Here is a 17,361-nt window from a genome sequence, read left to right on the forward strand (position 1 = left end):
AAATCTGAGTAAATAGGTGTTTTATAGTTAGTTCAGTTGATTATAATGAAAGCCATTAAAAAAGTCAGTGGTTCTTTCATAACCAGTTAATATAAAGAACTTTCCAAACAGTTTGGTCTTCTATGGTGTCAATTAGTCACACGCAGACATCAATAATCAGAATATGAACCTCAACAATGGTTACGAAAAAAAAAAAAAAACATGCTGCAATGCATGCTGGGTACTATTGTAGTTCAAAACTCATCCATGGCTCCCAGCATGCTCTGCTGCATTGTTTTTTTTGTTGTTGTTTGTTTTTTTATGGTCACCATTGTTGAGGTTCATATGCTGATTATTGATGTCTGTGTGTGACTAACTGACACCATAGAAGGCCAAAACTGTTTGGAAAGTTCTTTATATTAACTGATTATCACAGAACCACTGGCTCTTAGAATCACTTTTACTGCAATCAATCCAACTAATTACACAACACCTTTTTCATCAGAGATTAGACTCCAAACAGTTCAATAATCAATGATTGTCATCACCAATATACAGTATAACAACCAACATCTAGGTACAGGTTAGATAAAAAAAAAATGCTAACCTTAATGCACTGTAAGTTGCTTTGGATAAAAGCAGCTTCTAAGAGTGTGAATGTGTGTATAACGCCTGATGATATTTTCTCTGGGCTTTTGAGTTACAACAAATGGTTACAACAGCCATAGAAAAACCTAAGACAGAAATCAAGGATCAAGAGCCCAACTAAAGCAAACACTGATCTCTAACATGGTTACTTTAAATAAAACAATAAATCAACATCTAAACCTTATTTAATTCTCAATCAGATCTTCTGTAGACGTCTGACAGAAATAAAGTCAGTCTGGTTATTAATAAGTGGAGCTGGTGATGCTGTTTGTGGGGTTGTTTAATCAGATCTTGAGAGATTTAATGTATTTTATTTCAGTTTATTTTATCTAAGGCTGTGTCTGAAGTCAGTTGTAGTTCTTTGTGTTTCTCTTTTCTTCAGTAATTCTGTTTGTTAACAGCAGCTGTTCATCACTAATTCACAATTATCACTCAGTTAATCACTTAATTATTTAATTGCAATGTATATCTTCTTTCAGTGAACTAAACTGAATCAAGTTCAGAGTACTCACAACTATTGATTTTAAAACTTAAATGGTTTAAGGCAATCGGTTTCCTCAAACGGTTTGAGTTAACATAACTTGTCAGGTTTAGTGAGGCTGTGTCTGAAGTCAGTTGTAGTTCCTTTCTCTCTTTTCTTCAGTAATTCTGTTTGTTAACAGCAGCTGTTCATCACTAATTCACAATTATCACTCAATTAATCACTTAATTACTTAATTGCAATCTATATCGTCTTTCAGTGAACTCAGCTGAATTAAGTTCAGAGTACTCACAACTATTAGTTTTAAAACTTAAATGGTTTAAGGCAATCGGTTTCCTCAAACGGTTTGAGTAAACCTAACTTGTCAGGTTTTTAAGGATATCTGTTTACTCAAACGGTTTGAGTTACTGTGACTTGTCAGGTTTTACAGTGCAGTGTAAAATATGAAATGGAAAATATAACTTTGCATTGGTTTCTGTGTTATTAGGTTTCTCATAAAGAGGTGGAAGTAATTTCCTTCAGAATGCACCAGATGTATAATGTGGGTCTGCTACAGTCTGCTGCAGTCACAATATATGAATATTACTCACCAGGTGCGCTGCACACACACCCACCCATCTTCTTAAATGAACATTTAAAATATATCATTTAGCCAAAGTGATTTACAAAAGAAAATAATACAGTGACGTAAGGGGAGGGCAAAGATATATATTAATACAAATTGCTCTGCTATAGCAGATTTCAGCACAAGAGCAGATTGTTTTTAAAGTGCAGAACGTTGGTTGGTCAAATGCTCTGATTTAAAGGGTTAGTTCACCCAAATATTAAAATTATGTCATTAATGACTCATCCTCATGTTATTCCAAACCCGTAAGACCTCCATTCATCTTCGGAACACAGTTTAAGATATTTTAGATTTAGTCCAAAAGCTTTCTGACCCTCCATTGAAAATGTATGTACGGTATACTGTCCACGTCCAGAAAGGTAATAAAAACATCATCAAAGTAGTCCATGTGACATCAGAGGGTCCGTTAGAATTTATTGAAGCAATGACTTTACAATACAATGACGACTTAATTCAGCATTGTCTTCTCTTCCAGGTCTGTTATGAGCGCGTTCACCATGCTGCTGACGTGTTATCTTTGTTATTGTCAGTCACAGTCACAGCAGTCGCGTTCACAACAGACCCGAAAGAGAAGACAATCCTGAATAAAGTTGTAATTTTTTTTATTTTTGGACCAAAATGTATTTTCGATGCTTCAATAAATTCTAACGGACCCTCTGATGTCACATGGACTACTTTGATGATGTTTTTATTACCTTTCTGGACATGGACAGTATACCGTACATACAATTTTAATGGAGGGACAGAAAGCTCTCGGACTAAATCTAAAATATCTTAAACTGTGTTCCGAAGATGAACGGCAGTCTTACGGGTTTGGAACGACATGAGGGTGAGTCATTAATGACATAATTTTCATTTTTGGATGAACTAACCCTTTAAGGCTGAAGGTGTGTGTGACAAGCTGCTGTGTTTGGGATTTTCCGGAAAGTGCTAGAAGGCTGTTGTAGTTGTTTTTAATTAAATGCATGTGTGTTTTAGATGCACGCTGTACAAAGTTCTACCACCCTGAAAGGACAGATGGTGCAATACACAGACTGTGTAAAGGAGACCTGTGCCTGTGTGCAGAAGGTATTACAATCATACATTTTTTATTCACCAGACATTTTTATATAAAACCATTTAGAAACGAGGAATAACACGAGGAATTCATCATAAGATCATCAGTCATCAATTAAATAGTTTAAATGGTCTTTTACTTTATTTTTCATCAAATGTATGCACATCTAGAGATGTGTAAAGATTTATATTTTCATTTTTAATTTATTTACTTTTTTTGAATAGAGGAAAATGTTTTGTTGGTCTGTTATGAATGCGTATATAAATATGAGAAAATCAACATCTCACAACACAGAGAACTGCAGTTACCAGAAGAAGAATCAGGTCAGAGAAGAGGAGCGTTTGAAAAGAGCCTGTGAAGCTGGCATGGATTACGGTAAACACACACTCTAAAAAATGCTGGGTTAAATATAACCCAGTGCTGGGTTAAAAAGGGACCAACCCAGCGGTTGGGTTGTTTTGACCCAGCGGTTGGGTTATTTTGACCAGAGGTGGGTATTCCAGGGGTCAGAAAGTAAAAGTCCTGCCATATTTTTGCTCCATCCATGAACTCAGCAGCTGATTTCACCAGAGGAGGAACCAAGTCATTCCTTTCAAGTCATAAGAAAGCCTGAAGTCAAATCCCAAGTTCTCAAAGAGTTCAAGTTAATGAGATAATTAAGTGATTAATTAAATGATGATTGTGCATTAATGATGAACACATGCTGTTATTGGAAATTACAGAGGATCAGATGTTGATGTTTTTTTGGTTAAAATGATGCCACCATCATGGAGATCAGTGTTTGATTTAGTTGTGCTCTTGACCCTTGACTTGTTGCGCTAGATCTCTCTCTCTCTGTAGAAATGCATGTGGTGTTTTACAATGATGAGATATTTGTTATTTATACGTGATGAAACAAGCCTCATGAAATGGCCTGATTTCATTTAAAATACCTTGCTTCCATTTACTTGTTCAGGTTTTGCATTAAGAGCTATGTGAAACTACAGAACACTGTTGTTCTAAAATATATAGTGAATTAATAAAAAAAAGTATATGTGTGTGTATATATATACATATAATACACCAAAAAAAAAAAAAAAACTACTATACTACTTAGACACAGAGAGACATCAAGACCCAGTATACCAATCTCAACAATGGTGACAATCAACAAAATGCTTCATGATGCAATGAATGCTGGGTAACACCATAGTAAAAACTCCCATAATGCACTGCAGTATGAAAAATTATTGTCACCACTGTTGAGGATAGTATGATAAATGTTCATGGCTAAATTCCTGAGATGACATAGGTTTTTTTTTTATTCAATATTGACACATTAAGGTGGCATTTGTTTAATAGTTTTTTTTTTTTTTTTGTAGTTCTACAGTACCTGAACAATAAACCAAAGAGAGAGACTGCTTTATGATGTTTATTTACCATGAGTTATTAGCAGAAACCACAAGTTACTCTGCTACTTCAAGCTTTTGATTCAGCAATGCACAAATGTTTGCTGTGAAACAATATTGCAATTGCTTAGAAACCAACTACTTTGAGTTATTAAAAGGGTCAAGAGACTAATTAAAGCAAACCTTGACCACAGTTATGGTGGCATCTTGTGTGCTTTTAAAAAAAAGAAATAAATCAGTATATTTCATCCAAGGCTGTGCCTGGAGTCAGTTGTAGTTCTTGTGTTTCTCTTTTTCTTCTGTTAAGTTGATTGTTAACAGCAGGTGTTCATCACTAATGCACAATCTTCATTTAATTAGTCACTTAGTTATCTCATTAACTTTAACTCTTTGAGGACTTGGGATCTGACTCGAGACTCGTTTGTGATGTGAAAGGAATGACTTGGTTCTCCTCTGGTTAAAACAGCTTGCTGAGTTCATGGGTGGAATAAACATATGGCGGGACTTTTACTTTCTGACCCCTGGACTTTATACCTCTGCCAACTGCTGGGTCAAAACAACCCAACTGTTGGGTTGGTCCCTTTTTAACCCAGCGTTGGGTTATATTTAACCCAGCATTTTTTAGAGTGCATGTTCTCCTTCCTCAGACATTGAGATCCAGTCTCTCAGCTCATATATATCACCAATATAACACGACTGTTTGACAGCTTATAAAGTCACAGTGGTGGGGATGGATCTGAAACAGGACTCTGACATCTATGACATGAAGGTGGAGCAGGTGCTAAGAGAAGGTACAATTCATTATTCACTTGTGTCCCTCAAGTACAATGAATAAGGGCTGGGCGATATGGGCAAAAATTCATATCTCTGTATTTTTTTGCTGATTTGCGATATACGGTATATATCTCGGTATTTTCGTTTTTGTATTTGTATTTTAAAAAAATCTGTATTTAATATAAATATATATAAATATTTCACTATATATTACCACCCAATTTTGTCCAACAAAACAATAGTTAGTTTTCTCAAAAAATAGATTTAATTTTACCTCATATCTAAATGATTCATAAATGACTCGTTCGAAGCAGTTCAAAGAATCAGTCTCTCTACACCCCTCCTTTTTTAGCCCTCACTGCTGTGATTGGTCAGATGGCGCAGTCCTTTGTGATTGGTCCAGAGCCGTAGAGAGATCTGGATTGGTCTGCCGTGTACAGCGCATGTTGGAAACTAAATGCCAATTGCCTTGACAGAATGACAGCCCTGGAGACCTGTCAGTACATAGAAAAGATTGTATGGATTGTAGCTTACCACATTGATTCAGAAGCATGACTGGAGCAGGACATTTTTTAGTGTCAAGTGTTGACAAGTTTGTGGTAATTATGAGATGTGATCAAACAAATTTACTCTCACAGCGTAGGATACAGCGTCTTCTCAAAATTATGTTAACCACACAGAAATATTACTGTGTTTGTGGACAGGCAAGTTGGCAACCTAAAACGTGGGTGGACATTATGCAAATGTGTTACTTCGTAACATAGAGCCGTAACAGAATAAGATTCAAATTCCCGACGACTCGTTTGGCAATTGTGAGCCGACTCTTTTTTTTTTTTTTTTGACAGATAATAAATTTATCTGGCTTCACAACTTTGCAGATAGTTTATGTTCACATACAGCTACATGACATTGCATGAAAGGTAATAGTCGAAAAGGTATGGGGCACTTTAAAGGTGCAGTGTGTAGATTTTAGCGCCATCAAGCGGTGAGGTTGTGAATTGCAACCAACGGCTCAGTCCCCCACTCACCCCTCCCTTTAGAGCAGCTATGGTGGCTGACGCAGGTAAAGATGTCATCGGTAAAGACAGCAGAGAGCAATGAGATTTCTTTACAAAGGAATTATATTAACTTAATTATTCAATAAATCAATGCTATTGCGAATGTTAATGTACTTGTTATTCATTGTGTCAGTGTTTTATTTGCAAGAACAACAAAGTGATGAAACGTGCTCTGTAGAGCAGTTTGTCCGTTTAGGGCTACTGTACAAACATGGTGGCGACTTCCACGTAAGGGGACCCAAGGTGTATGTAGATAGAAACTGCTCAATCTAATGTAATAAAAACATAACGGTTCTTCAAGACAGGTCTTTATACACCTCTGAAAACATAGTTATAGTACAAATCCGATTCCAAAAAAATGGGACACTGTACAAATTGTGAGTAAAAAAGGAATGGAATAATTTACAAATCTCATAAACTTATATTTTATTCACAATAGAATATAGATAACATATCAAATGTTGAAAGTGAGACATTTTGAAATGTCATGCCAAATATTGGCTCATTTTGGATTTCATGAGAGCTACACATTCCAAAAAACTTTGGGACAGGTAGCAATAAGAGGACGGAAAAGTTAAATGTACATATAAGGAACAGCTGGAGGAACAATTTGCAACTTATTAGGTCAACTAGCAACATGATTGGGTATAAAAAGAGCCTTTTAGAGTGGCAGTGTCTCTCAGAAGTCAAGATGGGGAGAGGATCACCAATTCCCCCAATGCTGCGGCGAAAAATAGTGGAGCAATATCAGAAAGGAGTTTCTCAGAGAAAAATTGCAAAGAGTTTGAAGTTATCATCATCTACAGTGCATAATATCATCCAAAGATTCAGAGAATCTGGGAACAATCTCTGTGCGTAAGGGTCAAGGCCGGAAAACCATACTAGATGCCCGTGATCTTCGGGCCCTTAGACGGCACTGCATCACATACAGTAATGCTACTGTAATGGAAATCACAACATGGGCTCAGGAATACTTCCAGAAAACATTGTCGGTGAACACAATCCACCGTGCCATTTGCCGTTGCCGGCTAAAACTCTATAGGCCAAAAAAGAAGCCATATCTAAACATGATCCAGAAGCGCAGGCGTTTTCTCTGGGCCAAGGCTCATTTAAAATGGATTGTGGCAAAGTGGAAAACTGTTCTGTGGTCAGACGAATCAAAATTTGAAGTTCTTTTTGGAAAACTGGGACACCATGTCATCCGGACTTAAGAGGACAAGGACAACCCAAGTTGTTATCAGTGCTCAGTTCAGAAGCCTGCATCTCTGATGGTATGGGGTTGCATGAGTGCGTGTGGCATGGGCAGCTTACACATCTGGAAAGGCACCATCAATGCTGAAAGGTATATCCAAGTTCTAGAACAACATATGCTCCCATCCAGACGTCGTCTCTTTCAGGGAAGACCTTGCATTTTCCAACATGACAATGCCAGATCACATACTGCATCAATTACAACATCATGGCTGCGTAGAAGAAGGATCGGGGTACTGAAATGGTCAGCCTGCAGTCCAGATCTTTCACCCATAGAAAACATTTGGTGCATCATAAAGAGGAAGATGCGACAAAGAAGACCTAAGACAGTTGAGCAACTAGAAGCCTGTATTAGACAAGAATGGGACAACATTCCTATTCCTAAACTTGAGCAACTTGTCTCCTCAGTCCCCAGACGTTTTGCAGACTGTTATAAAAAGAAGAGGGGATGCCACACAGTGGTAAACATGGCCTTGTCCCAACTTTTTTGAGATGTGTTGATGCCATGAAATTTAAAATCAACTTATTTTTACCTTAAAATTATACATTTGATATGTCATCTGTGTTGTATTCTGAATAAAATATTGAAATTTGAAACTTCCACATCATTGCATTCTGTTTTTATTCATAATTTGTACAGTGTCCCAACTTTTTTTGTAATCGGGTTTGTATATTATATTGCATTCCTGTAAATAGATCATTGTAAATATTACACATTGCACCTTTAAACAGGGATGCACCACTGGCCCGATACTGTGCTCCTGTACTCGTACTCGTAAAACTGCCCCGAAACCAAAAGCCGATACCACACAGCGTGTGAATAATTGTGTCCAGAAAAAGAAACACAGACAACCGAACAACAGAGAGTAGAATGGAGTTATTAGAGATTAAGGATGTCCATGAAGTACATGTAGGTACACTGTAAAAAATTGCGCTGTAAAATAACGGTAATCTACTGGCAGCTGTGGTTGCCAGCATTGTACTGTTAGTTTACAGCTCTCTACAGTTAATTTACAGCTCTTCATTTTTACAGTATGTTACCGTTATTATACCATGTGGTAACTCGTTTCATTTGCAAAACCGATTGCTTCAAACCATTCGAGTTAAAAACAACAACAACAAAAACTACTGTTTAGATGGTGTTAGTGCAGTGAACTTATTTCATTTGAGTCCACTAAAAAGAAATACTTCTTAATGTAAAACTGCAAACATTGAAAGTGCAATCAAACAAAGCACAAATCTTTGTAGAACGTCATTAACTAGCAATAGTACACACTTATGTACTAAAATGCTTAGCAAAGAGATTGTCACTGAATCAGCAACTCCACATTTACTGTCTTTATATAAAGCAGCAGAAGATTAGTGTTTGTGGCTCATCATTGACTGAAGCACAGACTCTACTCTCCAGCACAATGGTGAACCACAAAACTACATTAAACTAACAGATCTCTCTTGTGCAATCACATTAATACAGCTGAGTTCAGTATTTACTCTCATCATCAGTGTATGACTTTGCATAACATTTTTTTCTATAAACATTTACTAATATTTTAGTTAAATTAACTTGTTTTGCTTGGTAAACCTGACTGTTACGTTTTACAGTATATTGCTGTTTTTCCCTTTGGTCCGGGTTGGATGTCCACCGCAGGCTGCTGCCAGCATGTTACTGTTTTTCTACAGTTCATTGCCGTAAATTAATTACGGTTTATTGCTGTTAAATTACGTTTCATGCTGTTTTTTTTTCGTCATTTTATATCTTTAACTCTTTAAACCCCACAACAAAATCCTTAGTTTTTTAAATGAACACTTATAATGTGTGCACACTACAGAGTGTTAGAGTAACACTGAATCAGTGAAGTTAATGAGACAATTCTGTGATTAATAAAGTGATAATTGAGCATTAATGATGAACACCTGCTATTAACAAACGGAATCAGTGAATGAAAGAGAAACACAAGAAATACAATTTTCAAACACAGCCTTAGATGAAATCAACTGAAATGAAAGACATTAAATCTCTCAAGATCTGATTAAACAACTGCTAAAACAGCTTCACCAGCCTCAATTATTACCAGAGTGACTTTATTCCTGTGAAACATCTACGGAAGATCTTACTGAGAGTTACAAAGGTTTTGATGTTCTTCTTCTTTTTTTGTTCACTACCATGATTGAGATCAGTGTTCACTTTAGTTGGGCTCTTGAACCTTGACTTTTTAATATTAACTTTTGCTGCTGTAGCAATATGTTTCTGGAACATGTTTGTTATGGCACAAAAGAATTAAATCAAAAAAAAAAAAACCTGCCATTGTTGTTTCATAGCATTGTCCTCATTGTTCTCATACTGAACATTGTTATAGAAACAGAAAAAGAAGCACTATCAAGCAATCAGTTATGAAAGACTGTAAAAACTCAACACTCATTTGAAAACAATTAAGAAGTTTATTGTAATTTAGACTGACACGTCAATAATCAGCGTATTAATCTCAACAATGGTGACAATCTAAAAAATATATAAACAGATCAGTTCTGAACATCACAAAACATGCTACTAAAGCCAAACACAAAAGCAAAAATAAAAAAACATAGTAAGAATCCAAGGAAACAAGTGGACAATTGAGCAGTATAATTTATTCATGCTGCAATGCATGCTGGGAGTAATGGGTGGTACCCAGCATGCATTGCATAATGAAGCTTTTGATTGTCACTATTGTTGAGATTCATATGCTGATTCTTGATCTCTCTCTGAGTGTTAATGAGATGGTAGTCAAAAATTAACTTAAACATGAAATGTTTTAAATTCTTAATTTTATGCATTAGACCACTGCTCCAGCTCATCACAAAAATATATTTAACACTCAAGCAATTCAATCATATAATTCATCAAAATTTTAAACGCATATTACAGATTATGGCTATTAGAAAACCCCAACATTACTTGACCATCATCCACAAACATTTTGCTATAAAAATTGTATCTTAACAAAACAGTTATAGCAATTAAACAAATGCTAATGTTCAAAAGTCAAGGGTCAGGAGCACAACTAAAGCAAACACTCATCTCCACAATGGTAACGTCAAACGAAACAATAAAACAGCATCATTTAAACTGTTGTTTATTCTCAATAAGATCTTCTGTAGATGTCTGACAGAAATAAAGTCAGTCTGGTTAGTAATGAGTGAAGCTGGTTAAAGCTGTTTGTTGATTGTTTAAATCTTTAAATCAGTTGATTTCATCTAAGGCTGTGGCTGAAGTCAGTTGTAGTTCATGTGTTTTGTCTTGTTTCTCTTTTCTTCAGTGGTTTTGCTCATTAACAGCAGCTGTTCATCAGTGTCTGCATTCACTCATTAGTTTTCATTCTCTCTGTCAGGTGGATTATATTAGTAAACTCATGTAGGGAATAGTGAATGAGGGTGTAGGGTGTGATTTGAAACACAGCTTCTGAGTGTCGACTTTGAACGTTGTTAATTTACGATATATAGCAGCAGGCTACTTTCTCGAAAATGACAAATATTACCCAGAATGCACTGTTTTAATGGAAAACAGAATGTTACTGTCAAAATTTGGCCGTTTTTTTACAGCGATTTTTAACAGTGTAATTAATAAACATATTAAACATTCAATATCCACGCCTGTGTAGCGGATGTGCATGAGCTGATAAGCAGAGCACACTGAGTGGATTGAGCACGTGGCGGCACAGATGCGCGAGCTTGTCAAGTGAAATATTTCACAAACATCACTGGAAAATTTGTAGTTTGGTCAGATATGTCAAAAGCAAGTAAGTAAAACAATGCACAAGTTACTAAAGTTATTTGAAAGTAAGGAGAGAGAGTGCGAGAGAGAGTGAGCGCGCACTTCTGAAGCATGACCTTGATTGCTGTTCGCTCCATTAGCACATGCATTTGGATTAAATCTAAATCGTAAAAATATATCCTAAAAATTATATGGGCATTCACTATAAACAACATTTATTTTAAATGTCAAACAAATAGGACTTCATTTAAACTAAAAGTGAAACTAACAGACTGGGTGAAATCCACGAGGCTGTAAGTGTCTGTCACATTTTGCACCAACACAAACGTGTGCGCTGCGCATAATTAGCTTGCTTTAAAGACCAAAGTATATTTAGTTTTTTACTCGTACGTGAGGGTCAGGTAATAACTGAAGTGTGGAAATAACTGAAGAAAATATTTGTTTGCTAAATGAAGCCATCTAACATGATTCATATTATTATATATATATAATATATTTGTAATGTTTTACAAATATTGCATACAGAAACAAAATAATAATCATAATAATAATTATTATAATACTTATTATTATGATTATTATTTTATTTCTGTATGCAATATTTGTAAAAAAATTACAAATGCTGTACCCAAAATGTACCAAAAAAAAATGAGTACCAAAAATGAAATTATCGGTATCGGACTCGTTCTGAAAAAAGTGGTATCCGTGCATCCCTAATATTGAAGGCTATGAAAACAAATAAAGTGAATGTAACCATGTAAGCCTTTATATTATGTGCAAATCACATTTCATTCTAACATCGTAGCATTGCAATATAAAAACAAAAACAAGGCTTTTAAAGTGGAAGTTAAATTCGCTAAACTAAAAATGAAAATAAATTTAGTAAAAAAAAGAGTTGTGTTAGTCTATTTTGATTACATTACAGTCACTTTACAGTCAGTGCTATCATAAAAATAGACTTAATTGTAGGCTTAAAATTCTACGTCACATTTATTGTCCAACTACAAATATTTCAGCGAAATGTATGTTTTAGTCAGAATTATTGCGCTCCTATTTAATTGGACTGGAAATATTTCCAGTGGTTTCTAACATTTACAGATGGAGAATATACCTGTGAAATGTAAGTTATGCATTCAGGAAGACAGCGCATCTCAAACACATTAAACAGCTTGAGTAGCCAACTGTCTCTGTCAGTGGCACACGCATTATTTCTGTCAGAGCATATGACGGGCCGAGACGCTTAAACTAATATGTGAAACGAAACTATAAACTATGTCTTACCAGTTTTTAAAGGCCTTAATATGAAGCTTGTCACATTTTTAGAACAAATTGGATTATGCACTCTCTCCGCAGCAGCTGATTCTGTCCTCCGCTATATTTTCAGATGTGCTCATATCAAACTACTGTATATCGATATAAACGGTATTGCCTCACATCGAATCACTTATAAAGAAAATATTGATATATAGTAAAAACTCAATATACCGCCCAGCCCTACAATGAATTACATGTTTTTATAACTCTCTTGAAATGTGGTTTACATTTGGGACATCTTGATAAAATTGTCTCCTGTTCTGTCCTGTAGGGGCTGATGGGGAAGTTCAGGGGAAAAAGTGAGACCATTCCTGGCTCGTCCCAGGTGCAGAGAATATTTAGGATTGGTGAAAGGCAAATCGTACCTTATCATGGGTAGATCTGTTGACCTGCCAGAGCTGGGAGGAAGGTAGGTGTTAGCACTTCCTGACCTACAGAATTCTGCTTTTGCACAGAAGGACCCACAACCCAGTAAATTTAGTGTGTGGAATTATCCAGAGCTCTGTCTATACACACTCATTTTTCTCATATAGTGTTGCCAGATTGGGTGGGTTCCCGGTTCCCACCCAATTGGGTTTCTTTTGATCAGGCTGGGTCGGAGAAAAAAGCATTGGGGCAGGTGGACAACATTTAGGCTGCTTTTTTAAAATACATGGCAGATTTTTCACTTTTTTGTTTGGTTGTGATATTCTGAAAGAGGTTTGAATCAACAGTTAATCAATCAGTTCTGACTGCAAGTTCTGCTTTATGTTCCTCAGTGCATTCTATAGTTCTGTTTGACGTTAAGGTAAGCGCATTATTAAGTCCCTTGTAATTATTATTTTTTGACTATTGTACAGTGTGTAATGAATGACTCATTATCGGCTGTCATGGTGTTTGCATGAGCGTGTGTGAGATGAACATGTCAGTATCAACCAAAAAAGTTGATCACTTACAGGTCCTTCTCAAAAAATTAGCATATTGTGAAAAAGTTCATTATTTTCCATAATGTAATGATAAAAATTAAACTTTCATACATTTTAGATTCATTGCACACCAACTGAAATATTTCAGGTCTTTTATTGTTTTAATACTGATGATTTTGGCATACAGCTCATGAAAACCCAAAATTCCTATCTCAAAAAAAATTAGCATATCATGAAAAGGTTCTCTAAACGAGCTATTAACCTAATCATCTGAATCAACTAATTACCCCCTAAACACCTGCAAAAGATTCCTGAGGCTTTTAAAAACTCCCAGCCTGGTTCATTACTCAAAACTGCAATCATGGGTAAGACTGCCGACCTGACTGCTGTCCAGAAGGCCATCATTGACACCCTCAAGCGAGAGGGTAAGACACAGAAAGAAATTTCTGAACGAATAGGCTGTTCCCAGAGTGCTGTATCAAGGCACATCAGTGGGAAGTCTGTGGGGAGGAAAAAGTGTGGCAAAAAATGCTGCACAACGAGAAGAGGTGACTGGACCCTGAGGAAGATTGTGGAGAAGGACCGATTCCAGACCTTGGGGGACCTGCGGAAGCAGTGGACTGAGTCTGGAGTAGAAACATCCAGAGCCACCGTGCACAGGCGTGTGCTTTTGAACCAGAAACAGCGGCAGAAGCGCCTGACCTGGGCTACAGAGAAGCAGCACTGGACTGTTGCTCAGTGGTCCAAAGTACTTTTTTTTCGGATGAAAGCAAATTTTGCATGTCATTCGGAAATCAAGGTGCCAGAGTCTGGAGGAAGACTGGGGAGAAGGAAATGCCAAAATGCCTGAAGTCCAGTGTCAAGTACCCACAGTCAGTGATGGGTCTGGGGTGCCATATCAGCTGCTGGTGTTGGTCCACTGTGTTTTATCAAGGGCAGGGTCAATGCAGCTAGCTATCAGGAGATTTTGGAGCACTTCATGCTTCCATCTGCTGAAAAGCTTTATGGAGATGAAGATTTCGTTTTCAGCACGACCTGGCACCTGCTCACAGTGCCAAAACCACTGGGTAAATGGTTTACTGACCATGGTATTACTGTGCTCAATTGGCCTGCCAACTCTCCTGACCTGAAGCCCCATAGAGAATCTGTGGGATATTGTGAAGAGAAAGTTGAGAGACGCAAGACCCAACACTCTGGATGAGCTTAAGGCCGCTTTCGATGCATCCTGGGCCTCCATAACACCTCAGCAGTGCCACAGGCTGATTGCCTCCATGCCACGCCGCATTGAAGCAGTCATTTCTGCAAAGGATTCCCGACCAAGTATTGAGTGCATAACTGAACATAATTATTTGAAGGTTGACTTTTTTTGTATTTAAAAACACTTTTCTTTTATTGGTCGGATGAAATATGCTAATTTTTTGAGATTAAAAAATTTTGGGTTTTCATGAGCTGTATGCCAAAATCATCAGTATTAAAACAATAAATGACCTGAAATATTTCAGTTGGTGTGCAATGAATCTAAAAATATGAAAGTTTAATTTTTATCATTACATTATGGAAAATAATGAACTTTTTCACAATATGCTAATTTTTTTAGAAGGACCTGTATACTGGGCTTTTTGTCTGCTACTTGAACTGGCTTGTTTTTGCTGTTGACACTGAAAATGATGCATGTGTTTTTCCAAACGGTTAAAGTCTGTGTTTTTGTTTGTTGTAGTTTCCAGATATTTGACTTGTTTTAGTTTATGTCTGTTTGGAGTTATTTCATGTTAATTTTTTCATCATATTTGCTAATTGCTAATCTCCTAATTCTCTTTTACTATATTTGTCATGTTTGATCTGTTTCCTTCTTGCATTGTTCTCCAGGCTAGGAAATTTATTTATTTATTTATTTGTTTATTTATTATCAGCAATATTTAGGTGAGGTAAAAATGGTCCTTATCAACCTTGTTTGACATGGCAATAAAATCATATCGCATTCTTTTGGCAATGAATGTTTTGGGCATCTTTTTCATGGAGTGGGTGGGTTTTGGAGAGCTTTTGGGCTGGAAATCCTCTGCCCAATCTGGCATCACTGTTCTCATATAGTGTGATATTTTTCACAAAGAATTGTGAAGTGTGTGTCATTTTTTAGACTGACGAAAACCAAATCAATCTCGGGTAAATCATCAGCTCAATGTCTGTTAATGTGAAGTTTGTTTTTAATGCATATTTTGTATGAAAAATCAATTTATGGTTTTGCACAGTCTGTTTTCTGTTGTTTTAGTCTGCAGTATGTTTTTGGAGAGCAGACCTGGGTTGAATACTGGCCTACAAGAGAAGAAAGCCAAACTCGAGAACACAGGGAGCGATTCTTCGGCATCAATGATCTCCAGAATAGCCTTCTCAGTTATGGATGTGCTACTTAAAGGGTTACTCCACCGCAAAATGAAAATTTTGTCATTAATCACTTACCCCCATGTTGTTCCAAACCCATAAAAGCTTTGTTCGTCTTCGGGTACATAATTTAAGATTTTCTGGATGAAATCGGGAGGCTTGAGACTGTCCCATAGACTGACAAATAAATAACAGTGTCAAGGAAAGTATGAAAAGCATCGTCAGAATCAGCGTAGTCCCATTTTGACAAATCTGAGCTGTACGTAGATGGCATACGCTCTTCTGTGTCAGCCGCGCTGCTCTGATGTGGTGTTTTCTTTCAAACCAAAGCATAAATACATGTAAAAAACGTATCCTTGTGGCGCCGCTGATACAGAAGAGTGTAAGCCGCTTGCATACAACTCAGATTTGTCAAAATGGTTTGACAAACCATCTGATGTGGAGAGACACAGAGGAGAGGGACTGTTGAATAAAGTCATTATTTTTGTTTTCTTCGTGTACAAAAAGTACTCTCGTTGCTTCATAAAGTTACGGTTGAATCACTGATGGCAGATGGACTATTCTGACAATGCTTTTCATACTTTCCCGGACCTTGACACTGTTATTTACTTGGCAGTCTCTGGGACAGTCTCAAGCCTCCCTGTTTTCATCCAAAATATCTTAAATTGATTTTTCAAAGAAGAACAAAGCTTTTACGGGTTTGGAACGACATGGGGGTAAGTGATTAATGACAAAAAGTTAATGTTGGAATAGAGTGTCCCTTTAAATATACAGTAGTCAACATCTGAAGTGGATCAAAAATGTAATCAAAGTTGTCCTAAGACGAGAACGGGTATTGTATTGGTTTTAGGACAACTTTGATGAAAGGTTTTGATCCACTTCAAATGTTGACTGCTGTAGTATAATAACTATTTCTTTATTACAGAAAATGTAACATTATCTTTTGCATATTCAAAACAAATTGTTCTTGATAATGAATTTTCACCAAGATATGCTGGTGTAATTCCATAATAAAATTTGAACATGTTCATGCACGATTAATTATCATGTTTTTAATTATGCAGTTCTTGAATTCATTTTAAAATCTTGTTTTCTGAATTGAGCCTTCTCTGGGAGATTGATTGACAGGCGATCTGACCAATCATAATGCAGAATCCGCCATTTTGTCTGACAAACAAACCAGACAGGAGAGTTAGTCGATTAATGTCAATAGAGTTTAACTTGAAAATGGGGTAGTGATGTCTTTGCACAGTTAGGACAACATACTTTCTGATGTTCATTTACAACTAAGGCACTACAGCAATCTGTCACACAATGGTAACCAATAAATCCTTGGTTAATATGAGTATTTTAATTAAAAACATGTCTCCACATACTTTGTTGGCAATTGAATAAAATTCTAGTGCATTTAATCTATTAAATAACAGCAGAGTGAGCGAGTTTTTGGATAAGGTAAGACCAAAACTTATTTTAGTGAATAAAGTACCACATTTCAGATATAATTTTGTTAGGGGAGGTACACAAAATGTTATTTTACCCTTACTTCTAGAAAATCCTCAGTCTATATACTTCATTACAGTTTCATGTGGCCATAAACATTTCATTTTAACGTGGCTTTAAGGACTATGCATGGTTACTAAGCTGGTAAATGTGGTCTTTACATGGAATAATCATGTGAGTTTACCTTATGGTCCGAACCCAGAGTCTCCGTATCAGTAAGCGATAAAACGACCATCTTCCATCTGAAGACTTGT

The 17,361-nt window shown here is 36.5% G+C and overlaps 1 protein-coding gene across 1 annotated transcript in view; it reads left to right on the forward strand.

The window, feature by feature from the left end:
- The window catches only part of LOC109070714 (complement C3-like), a 79,139-nt gene extending 63,406 nt beyond the window's left edge, over positions 1-15,733 (forward strand). The window contains 7 exon segments of the mRNA XM_042764278.1: positions 1,596-1,701; positions 2,712-2,801; positions 3,085-3,165; positions 4,886-4,969; positions 12,598-12,620; positions 12,623-12,735; positions 15,498-15,733. Of these exon segments, the coding sequence (XP_042620212.1) occupies positions 1,596-1,701; positions 2,712-2,801; positions 3,085-3,165; positions 4,886-4,969; positions 12,598-12,620; positions 12,623-12,735; positions 15,498-15,639 (639 nt within the window). The 3' untranslated portion in view covers positions 15,640-15,733.
- The last annotated feature ends 1,628 nt before the right edge of the window (positions 15,734-17,361 follow it).

Source organism: Cyprinus carpio, chromosome A1 (assembly GCF_018340385.1).
Source record: "Cyprinus carpio isolate SPL01 chromosome A1, ASM1834038v1, whole genome shotgun sequence".
NCBI classification, from domain to species: domain Eukaryota; kingdom Metazoa; phylum Chordata; class Actinopteri; order Cypriniformes; family Cyprinidae; genus Cyprinus; species Cyprinus carpio.